Raw genomic sequence first — 11,067 nt, 5'->3', positions numbered from 1 at the left:
CTTGCAGTGAACTGAGATCACGCCACTGCACTCCAGCCTGGGCGACAGAGCAAGACTCTGTCTTAAAATAATAATAATAATAAATAAATAAAAATTACAAATAAAAAATTAGAAAAAGAAACATCAGCATGTCCACTGTAGCATTGTTTGGGAGGGTGGAGACACAGAGGCCACCCAGGGGTTCACCCCAGGAGAGATAAACCATGCAGCAGCCAGTGGCAAGAGGATTCTTGAGGCACCAGCCCGTGCAATACAGTGCGACCCTTTCTCTACAAAAAATTTTAAAAATTAGCTGGACATGGTGGCTCATTCCTGTAATACCAGCTACTTGGGAGGCTTAGGTGGGAGGATTGCTAGAGCTCAGGAGTTCAAGGCTACAGTGAGCTGTGATCATGCCACTGCACTCCAGCCTGGGTGACAGAGAGAGACCCTGTATAAAAACAAAAACAAAACCAAAACAAAACTTTGTGTGGATCTTAACATCAGTGGAAAAAATAAGAAGTAGAGTGAGATAGCTGATAAGATGCTTTTATGTAAATTTAAAACATTCTCTCGATTGATGGAGATGGGCAGGAGGGAACTACGCAGTGATGGAAATGTTCTAAATCTTTTTCTTTTTCTTTTCTTTTTTTTTTTGAGACAGAATTTTGATCTTTTTTGCCCAGGTTAGAGTGCAAGGGCATGATCTTGGCTCATTGCAACCTCTGCCTCCCGGGTTCCAGTGATTCTTTTGCCTCAGCCTCCCCAGTAGCTGGGATTACAGGCGCACGCCACCACACCCGGCTAATTTTGTATGTCTAGTAGAGACAGGGTTTCACGATGTTGGCCAGGCTGTTCTTGAACTCCTGACCTCCAGTAATCCATCCACCTCAGCCTCCCAAAGTGTTGCGATTACAGGCGTGAGCCAACGCTCCCGGCCATGTTCTAAATCTTGATAGGGATTTGGATTGCTCAAGTGTGTGTTTTGGTCAAGGTTCATTAAGGGGCACATTTACAATGTGTGTAGTTCATTGTTTTACCTTGAAAGAAAAAAGTACTGGGAATAATTATTGGGCTGTAATTAATGAGCCCATTATTCACATCATGAGGCATTTAGGGGGAAAACATACTGACGTCTGCAATTTACTTTGAAATGCACCAAAAAATAAGATGGATTGATGGATGGATAGAGGAATAGAGGGATAGATATGATTTAAAACGAGTATAGTTAAAGGTGGCAGGTACATGGATGTGCATGTATAATTCTTTTTACTTTTCTGTATATTTGAAAATTTGTATAATAGAATATTGGGGAAAATATGCCCCCCACAAATGGTATACACCTGGCAAAACAAAATCATAGAAACAAAAAGATATGCATTATACAAGATAGGAGGCTGGGTGTGATGATTCACACCTATAATTCCAGAACTTCGGGAGGCTGAGGCTGGGGGACTGCTTGAGGCCATGAGTTAGAGACCAGCCTGTGCAACACAGTAAGACAGAGAGAGAGAGAGAGAGAGAGAGAGAGAGAGAGAGAGAGAGAGAGAGGAGGGAGGAGAGAGAGAAGGAAGGAAGGGAGGGAGGGAGGGAGGGAAGGAAGGAAGGAAGGAGGGAAGGAAGGAAGGAAGGAGGGAAGGGAGAGAGAAGGAAAAAGAAAAGAAGGAAGGAAGGAGAGAGAGAGAGAAAGGAAGGAAGAAGAGAGAGAGAAAGAAAAAGGAAAGAGTGAGAGAGAAAGAAAGAAAAAAAGATGGAGTAGGGTTGAAATAGAATATAGAGATAGAAAGGAAATAATGATTGAATGAACAAACTAAGATCCCATTGGCCTAATCAGAACTTACACCCAGCCAGCTCACACCCGTGCGGCTGTGTTGACTGAGGACACATTGATGTACCTCCTTCTAGTTGATAAACAGCTTCTATCCCAGTCCCTCCTCTGAGAGCCTCCAGCCTCCAGGCTCCTCCCTGAGAACCCAGATGACCCTGATTCCATCCATTTCAACCATGCCTGGGAGCTACAGCCACATTTCTGCTGGCTGTTCCAAGGCTGGAGGTGGCCATGAGCATTTTGAACATCTGGCGTGCTGTGTGGCCGCATCTGAGTCCAAGGCACTCTGTCCCCGACAGTCCTGCTTGAGATCCTTACCTGCCCAGAGTCCATGGCTTCAGCCAGCCTCTCGGGGCTCAGCTCCAAGGAGGCTCCTGGCCTTCTGACCCATGAGGCTAGCTCCTTCTGAAATGGGGTGGTAGGTGGGGTGGTGAGGGGAGCCCGGTGGGCAGCCGCGCCCTCCTGGCACCCCCATCTTTGCACTCCTTACACAGAGCCGAGCGCTGGTCAGCGCCGTCACCTTCAGCTGCATGAGGCTGGCCTCAGCCAGGCTGGGGGGCTCCAGGAGGTCCCGCGACAGGTCCACACACCGCAGCATAGCGCCGAGGTTCCCCTCATACCAGGCCTCACTGCCCAGCCAGCAGGCGTCAGGTCCCGACCTGCGAAGTCCCTTCCTGCGTCCTCCCAGCCTCCCTGGGCCCTGGCTCCCTACTCACCCGCTCTTGGCAGCAGAGTCCGGCTCCTCCTCAGTGGGCACTGCCAGCAGTGGTCGGAGGCTGAGGGTCCGCAGCTGCTGCACGCAGCCCCTCACCTCCTCTGCCGTCTCACCAGCCACAAACTGCCCATAGACAGATGCTCGGAGAAACGCACCTGAGAGCCGGGAGCCCAGGAGTCGCTGAGACCAGGCCTGGAGCTGGGTGAAGGAGAGCGAGGGCTCAGCACCAGGCTATGGGGAGCCTCCAGGCTGGTCCTCGGGATCGCTGCTCACCGCCAGCCCGTGAGTGACGAGTGGGGGCCAGGCACACAGCCGGAGAACCAGCAAGGCCCGTGTCAGCTCTCCTGTGCCCTTGAGGTGGAAGGCACCACCATCAAAGCTCAGGGGCTGCCAGCCTCTCGCCAGGGGACCAGCTTGGGAACAGAGCGGGTAACAGGTCCGGAGCATCCTGGGTCCCTGGCTGCCTCCACACCAGGGAAGGTGCTCTGGAGGCAGCAGGTTCACCAAGTGCCCCTTGCCCAGACTGGGGGCAGTGACTGATTAACTGGGCAAAGCCTCAGGATCACAGGCTCCTTGAGGGCAATTAATTATTAACAAATGGGGACAGAGTTCAGAGTAACGGTAACGGGAGGCGAACCCCCAATAACAGCCCCCAACAATCCTCAGCACAACAGCCTGCACTTACTAGGTAATCACCACGTGCTGGGGAAAACAGGGGCTCCGGGGCAAGGATCCCTGGGTTCAGGACATTGGGCTTTGTGATCCAGGACGAGCTGCTTAACTGCTTTTGTGGCAATTGCTTCCTCCACCTCCCAAGTAGCTGGGATTATAGGTGCGTGTGATCACACCGAGGGTAATTTTTAATTGTTTTTTTGGTAGAGACAGAGTCTCACTGTGTTACCCAGGCTGGTCTTGAACCCCTGGACTCAAGCAGTCCTCCCACCTTGGCCTCCCAAAAAGCTGGGATTTCAGGCATGAGCCACGGCACCCGGCTCTCACATTATAAGTCTTTTTTTAAAGCTATAACCTATGTTCATACATTTCTGAATGTACATTTCACCAAAAAAGTTAAAAAAAATTAATCATAGTATCTGTTTCCCAGAGCTGTTGTGTGGATCCAGTTAATGGACACATACAACCTGGTACACAATCTGTGTTCAGTAAGCACTGGCTGTGGTCATTAAGTGCTGTGTGTATACAATCTCTTTGATGCTTGTCTTCATGATGAAGCATGTACCATTAATCACCCCTGGTTTGGGCATCCCCAAGGCCACGTCAGGTTCAATCATTCTCTAGACAGACTCACAAAACTCAGAAAAGCCATGAGACTCACGGTTATGGTTTGTTACAGTGAAAGGATACAGATTAAAGTTAGCAAAGGGAAGAGGTGCAAGGAGACGCCAGGAGCAAGCTTCTAGTCATCCTCTCCCAGTGGAGTCAAGAGATCAGCGCTCAATTTTCCCAGCATGCATGGAGAATTGCAATCAGGGAAGCTGACCAGAGCCTTGATGACCAGGGTTTTTACTGGGGTCAGTCACATGGGCATGGCTGACTGCCTGCATGACCGATCTTGTCTCTAGCTCCTCTGGAGGTCAAGCTGATACTGCATGGCCCAAGGTCCCCAGATAAACAGAGATACTCTTTTAAAAACTTTTTTGAGACAGAGTCTCACTCTGTAACCCAGGCTGGAGTGCAGTGGCACGATTTTTGGCTTACTGCAACCTCCGCCTCCCAGGTTCCAGCAATTCTCCTACCTCAACCTCCCAAATAAAAATACTTTTATCAAGCAGGATAGTACAAAGGCTTAGAGGTTACCTCCCAGGAGCTGAGCGAGGTTAAACCTTTACTACACAACCCCCAATTCACAGATGTTAAAAGTGGAGGCTCAGCTGGGCAAGGTGGCTCACGCCTGTAATCCCAGCACCTTGGGAGGCCGAGGCAGGTGGATCACCTAAGGTCATGAGTTCAAGACCAGCCCAGCCAACCTGCTGAAACCCTGTCTCTACTAAAAATACAAAACTTAGCTGGGTGTGGTGACATGCGCCTATAATCCCAGCTACTCAGGAGGCTGAGGCAGGAGAATCACTTGAACCCAAGAGGTGGAGATTGCAGTTAGCCGAGATCACGCCACTGCACTCCAGCCTGGGCAACAAGAGCAAAACTCTGTCTCAAACAAACAACAACAACAGAAAGTGGAGGCTCAGAGAGATGGAGACACCTGCCTAAAGTCACACAGCCAGTTGGTGGCCAAGTGCAGATTTAAGACCTCTTTCCCTGAGACGCCAGACTGTAAATTTTTTTTCTTTTTCTTTTTTTTTGAGACAGAGTCTTGCTCTGTTGCCCAGGCTGGAGTACAATGGCGGGATCTCGGCTCACTGCAACCTCCGCCTCCTGGATTCAAGTGATTCTCCTGCCTCAACCTCTTGAGTGCCTGAGATTACAGGCGCACGCCATCACGCCCAGCTAATTTTTGTATTTTTAGTAGAGACAGAGTTTCACCATGTTGGCCAGGCCAGTCTCGAACTCCTGACCTCAAGTGATCCACCTGCCTCGGCCTCCCAAAGCGCTGGGATTACAGGCGTGAGCCACCATGCTGCCTGTAAGATTTTTACTATCTTTTTTCTGCTGTCTTTTCTTTAGTACATGATCCACAGAGCCCAGTGACAACAGCCAGGTTAGAATCCAGCAAAGCCTGAGCTTAAAAAGTCTTTTCAAATTTTTTTTTTTCTATAGAGACAGGGTCTTGCTGTATTGCCCAGGCTAGTCTCAAACTCCTGGCTTCAAGGAATCCTCTCACTTTTGCCTCCCAAAGTGCTGGGATTACAGATGTGAGCCACCACGCCAGCCCTTTGAGCTTTTTTTTTTAAAAAAAAAATCACATGCATTGTTCATATTTTTAAAAACTAAAACAATACAAAAGGAAACAGAGTGAAAAGTTACTTTTCCTCTCACTCCTGAATTTCTGTGCACCAGTTTCTTCACTCTAAGGTGACAGGATATCCTTGCAGAGATAGTTCACGCATAGAAAGTTGCATGAACTTTCTAAAGTTTCTATAGCACCTGTATTTCTCCAGCACCTATATATCATCTTTATTCATTACATACATGAAAAAACACTACTTGTGTTTTTGCACACTGCTTTTGAAATTTTTATTTTATTTTTTATTTATTCATTTTTGAGATAGGGTCTCACTCTGTTGCCCAGGCTGGAGTGCAGTGGCACAGTTTCGGCTCACTGCAGCCTTAACCTCCCAGGCTCAGGTGATCCTCCCACCTCTGCCTCCTGAGTAGCTGGGACTATAGGCACATGCCACTATGCCAGCTAAATTTAAAAAAAAATTTTTTTTTCTTTTTTTTTTTGAGATGGGAGGTCTCACTCTGTCACCCAGGCTGGAGTGCTCCAGCATGATCATGGCTCACTACAGCCTCAAACTCCTAGGCTCAAACAATCCTCCTACCTTGGCCTCCCAAACGCTGAGCTTATAGGCATGAGCCTCTGTACTCAGCCTGCCTTTTTGTTTTTTTTTTTTGCTCCGTCTTGTTCTGTCGCCCAGGCTGCAGATCTCAGCTCACTGCATCCTCCGCCTCCCAGGTTCAAGAGATTCTCCTGCCTCAGCCTCCCAAGTAGCTGGGATTACGGTCACGTGCCACAAAGCCCGGCTAATTTTTGTATTTTTAGTAGAGGTGGGGTGTCACCATATTAACCAGGCTGGTCTTGAATTCCTGACCTCAGGTGATCTGCTCACCAAGGCCTTCCAACGTGCTGGGATTACAGGCATTAGCCACCTCGCCCGGCCTTTTTTTTTTTAACAATTATTTTGAAGGATCATTGACATCTCAGCACATATAGCTCTGATGTAAATTTGAAAGGTTTTATGTTATTTCTTCCTTTTGTCTTTGATAATTTACCAGTGAAGCCATCTGGACCTGGAATTTTCTTTGTGGGAAGGTTTTTAAATAATGAGTTTGATTGATTTCTTTAATAAATATAGATTATTCTTTAGGAAAGGCTGCTGTTGGCCTGGCCTGGTGGCTCACGCCTGTAATCCCAGCACATTGGGAGGCCAAGGCGGGTGGATCACCTGAGGTCGGGAGTTTGAGACCAACCTGGCCAACAGGGTGAAACCCCATCTCTACTAAAAATACAAATATTAGCCGGGCGTGGTGGTAGGCTCCTGTAATCCCAGCTACTCGGGAGGCAGAGGCAGAGGCAGGAGAATCGCTTGAACCTGGGAGGCGGAGGAACCTAGTGGGCCGAGATCGCACCACTGTACTCCAGCCTGGGCAATAGAGCTAGACTCCATCTCAAAAAACAAAAAACAAAAAACAACAACAAAAAGAAATGAACTAAGAGTGATATGTCACTCATCCCTCTGATGCTTTCCCATGAGTGAGTGTCCCTCTCCCCGTCCCGCCCTCACTGATGGTTCCCAGGAAGGCTCCTATCCCAGCGGCACTCTCCAGTGCTCAAGAATAAAGAAAAAAACTCCTTATATACTCTGCCACCCCCAATATCAGTGTCTCACCTGGGCTGCCCACTGAGATCACCTGGGGAGCCTCTTTCTTGTTACTTTTTTTTTTTTTGAGACGGAGTCTCGCTCTGTCCCCTTGGCTGGAGTGCAGTGGCGCGATCTCGGCTCACTGCAAGCTCCGCCTCCCGGATTCCTGCCATTCTCCTGCCTCAGCCTCCTGAGTAGTAGAGACTACAGGCACACACCGGCTGCCCACTGAGATCACCTGGGGAGCCTCTTTCTTGTTACTTTTTTTTTTTTTGAGACGGAGTCTCGCTCTGTCCCCTTGGCTGGAGTGCAGTGGCGCGATCTCGGCTCACTGCAAGCTCCGCCTCCCGGATTCCTGCCATTCTCCTGCCTCAGCCTCCTGAGTAGCTGGGACTACAGACGCCCGCCACCGCGCCCAGCTAATTTTTTGTATTTTTAGTAGAGACGGGGTTTCACCGTGGTCTCGATCTCCTGACCTTGTGATCCGCCCGTCTCAGCCTCCCAAAGTGCTGGGATTACAGGCGTGAGCCACTGCGCCCGGCCTCTTGTTACTTTTTAAATGATTATGCAATAAAAATATTTTTTTCCCTTTGGTGTACAGTTCAATGAATTTTAGCATGTGTATAGATTCCTTCAAACACTGCCCTCATTTGTAATCAGGATAAGAACAGTTCCATCATTCCCAAAACTTTTTTACAGTCCTACCCTCACCCCATCCCTAACCCCTGACAACCACTTATCTCTTTCCATTGCCATAGTTTAGTCTTTTCGAGAATGTCAAATATATGGAATCACACAGTGCAGAGGCTAAAGCAACTCTATTTTTTTCTTTAAGAGACAGTGTTTTGCTCTGTCACCCAGGCTAGAGTGCAGTGGCATGATCATGGCTCGCTGTAACCTTGAACTCCTGGGCTCGAGTGAGCCTCCTGCCTCAGCCTCCTGAGTAGTAGAGACTACAGGCACACACCACCATGGCTGGCTAGTTTTTAAATTTTTGTAGAGACGGGGTCTCTCTATGTTGCCCAGGCTGGTCTTTTACTCCTGACCCCAAGAGGCAATCCTCCTGCCTCAGCCTCCCAAAGTGTTGGGGTTACAGGCGTGAGCCACCACACCCCACCAGCAGCCCCATTTTGGAATGCTAACCCATCTTACTGGCTTCTGATTACCCCCAGTTCTGGGATGGCCTCCGAGATTTCCAGTTCATCTGTTGACCCCTGTGTAAAAGCAGGTACTTACTGGAATCCTGCCCCCAGGTCAAAGCAATCTTGATGTTATTTTGCTTTTCAATTGTCCTCCACATGCCCTCTGAAGCAGATATGCCCTTTCCCGCTTGTCTACAAGCCCTGCGCCTCAGGGGTAATGATAGGGACCCACCATCCGATCTTGATACGGCAAGAGAGGCTTCTTGGATCTCCTGCAAGAAAGAATTCAGGGCGAGTCCACAGTGCAAAGCAAAAGCAAGTTTGTTAAGAAAGTTTATTAAGAAAGGCGGTGGCTCATGCCTGTAATTCCAGCCCTTTGGGAGGCAGAGGCAGGCGGATCCCCTGGTGGTTGAAATGTTCACCCAGGTGAAGAGCCGTGGCCCCTACAATCGGGCACCTTAGCCTCTCTAACTGGGGTTCCCCCTCCCTCTTTGGCTTTTCACTGTCCCTGGAACACACCCAGGTTCCTGCTGTTGCATTTCCACTGTTCCTTTTCCCTGAAAACTCCACCCTTCCTTCTTTCCCTAATTAACTCCCACCTGCCCTCAGGTGTCAGGGTTTAAGACACCCCCTCAAGGAGGTCTGCCCTGAGCAGCCCCTCCCAGATGAGGGGGAGTTTTACCCTTTCACATTTTAACACCAGCCTTGTAGCTCTTGTCATGTTTATTCATCTGTGAGTGAAGACTCAGTTTCTCTCCCCACACCCCTGGCTAGACTGTGAGCACCATGAGGTCGGGGGGTCACATTTGGTTTTGTCATTAATTTATCCCTACTGCTTAGCACAGGACTTATTTTTGTTGAATGGACTTATTTTTGTTGAATGAGTAACTAATTTATGGATTTCTTTGGCATTTGCTGGACAAGGGACTTACAGATTGCATCACATCAATTCAAGTAGATGCTGGATAAGACCCACCTTTTTTTTTTTTTTTTTTTTGAGACAGGGTCTCACTCTTTCGTCCAGGCCCAGGCTGGAGTGCAAGATGTCGACTCACTGTAACCTCGGCCTCCCACATTCAAGCATTCTCCTGCCTCAGGCTCCTGAGTAGCTGTGATTACAGTCGCAGGTGGCGCATGCCACCACGCCCGGCTAATTTATATATACACAAATATATATATAATTATATATTTTAGTAGAGACGGGGGTTTCATATTTTTGGCCAGGCTGGTCTCAAACTTCTGACCTTGTGATGCACCCGCCTCGGCCTCCCAAAGTGCTGGGATTACAGGTGTGAGCCACCGCGCCCAAGTTGGTTTTCTTTTTTTTTTTGAGACAGAGTCTTGCTCCGTCACCAGGCTGGAATGAATGCACGGCGCGATCTCGGCTCACTGCAACCTCCGCCTCCCGGTTTCAAGCAATTCTCCGCCTCAGCCTCCCAAGTAGCTGGGACTACAGGTACGCGCCGCCACACCCAGCTAAGTTTTTGTATTTTTTTTTTTAGTAGAGATGAGGTTTCACCATGTTGGCCAGGCTGTCTCGAACTCCTGAGCTCAGGCAATCCGCCGGCCTTGGCCGTCCAAAGTGCTGGGATTACAGGCGTGAGCCACCACGCCCGGCCTGGAGGTTTTTGTTTTTAAGGCAGCTTTTAGAGCCAGGCCGGCAATCTTTAATATGCAAATACCGGCCGTTAGAAACTGGGTCCACCCAAACATGGCATTCCCCAGGCCTTTTTGCCCTTGCCCCACATATTCCTGGCAACGTGGCTGCCCCCACATATCCCCATGGCGCCCTGTGTTTGCATATTAAAAACTAGGGTGAGAGGGCCAGCTTTTTTCGTTGGCTGCATGAATACCATGCCTGGTCAAACCAATCCCCTGAGCCCTGTGCAAATCAGACACCGCCTCCCCCAGCCTCTATATATACCTGGCTGGTTTCCACCCCACTTGGGGGTCTCCTCTTTGGGCTTTGGAGCCCCTCATCCGTCTGTCTCTGTATGGAGGAGCTTCTTCCTTCTGCCCTCTCCCTTCTTTCAGGCCTATTAAACTCTCGGCTCCTTAAAACCACCCCACGTGTGTCCGTGTCATTTTATCTAATTGAACTCCAGAGGAAGAACCTGGTGTTTCTCCATTCATCGGAGCTGTATCAGAATGATCCAACACAGAGAGACAAAGAGTTGGACATATGAAAGGGGGGCATACATCAGGTATTTATGAAAGTCTCAAACGTAGAAATTAGGCTGGGCGTGGTGGCTCACGCATGTAATCCTAGCACTTTGGGAGACTGAGGCTGGTGGATCACCTGAGGTCATCAGTTTGAGATCAGCCTGGCCAACATGGTGAAACCCTGTCTCTACTAAAAGTACAAAGATTAGCTGGGCGTGATGGCACGTGCCTGTAATCCCAACTACTCAGGAGGCTAAGGCAGGAGAATTGCTTGAACCTGGGAGGTAGAGGTTGCAGTGAGCTGAGATGGCACTACTGCACTCCAGCCTGGGCGACAGAGTGAGACTCCATCTCAAAAAAAAAAAAAAGTAGAAATTAGAATAGAAGAGAGGCAATCTTGGAAAAAATAATGGCTGATAATTTTCCAGAACTGATGAAAAATACAAATTCACAAAGAAGCAAAGATATCCTAAACTAGATAAAACAAAAGAGGCCGGGCGTGGTGGCTCACACCTGTAATCCCAACACTTTGGGAAGCCGAGGTGGGCAGATCAGGAGGTCAGGAGTTCGAGACCAGTCTGGTCAATATGGTGAAACTCTGCCTCTACTAAAAATACAAAAATTAGCCAGGCGTGGTGGCACGTGTCTGTAATCCTAGCTACTCGGGAGGCTGAGGCAGAAGAATCGCTTGAACCCGGGAGACAGAGGTTGCAGTGATCTGAGCTCCCCCATTGCACTCCA

At 48.9% G+C, this 11,067-nt stretch overlaps 1 protein-coding gene across 1 annotated transcript in view; it reads right to left on the bottom strand.

The window, feature by feature from the left end:
- Window positions 1-8,150, bottom strand: part of PRODH2 (proline dehydrogenase (oxidase) 2) — an 18,807-nt gene extending 10,657 nt beyond the window's left edge. The window contains exons 1-6 of the mRNA XM_011984873.1: window positions 8,134-8,150; window positions 3,308-3,342; window positions 2,796-3,058; window positions 2,524-2,720; window positions 2,298-2,436; window positions 2,126-2,212 (exon numbers count right to left, since the gene is read on the bottom strand). Of these exons, the coding sequence (XP_011840263.1) occupies window positions 2,126-2,212; window positions 2,298-2,436; window positions 2,524-2,720; window positions 2,796-3,058; window positions 3,308-3,342; window positions 8,134-8,150 (738 nt within the window). The remainder of the gene's footprint in view (window positions 1-2,125; window positions 2,213-2,297; window positions 2,437-2,523; window positions 2,721-2,795; window positions 3,059-3,307; window positions 3,343-8,133) is intronic.
- Between the last annotated feature and the right edge of the window lie 2,917 nt (window positions 8,151-11,067).

The sequence above is a fragment of the Mandrillus leucophaeus genome, unplaced genomic scaffold (assembly GCF_000951045.1).
Source record: "Mandrillus leucophaeus isolate KB7577 unplaced genomic scaffold, Mleu.le_1.0 Scaffold274, whole genome shotgun sequence".
NCBI lineage: Eukaryota > Metazoa > Chordata > Mammalia > Primates > Cercopithecidae > Mandrillus > Mandrillus leucophaeus.
The sequence above is the reverse complement of the archived record's forward strand: the minus strand, read 5'-3'. Positions and strand labels throughout refer to the sequence as shown.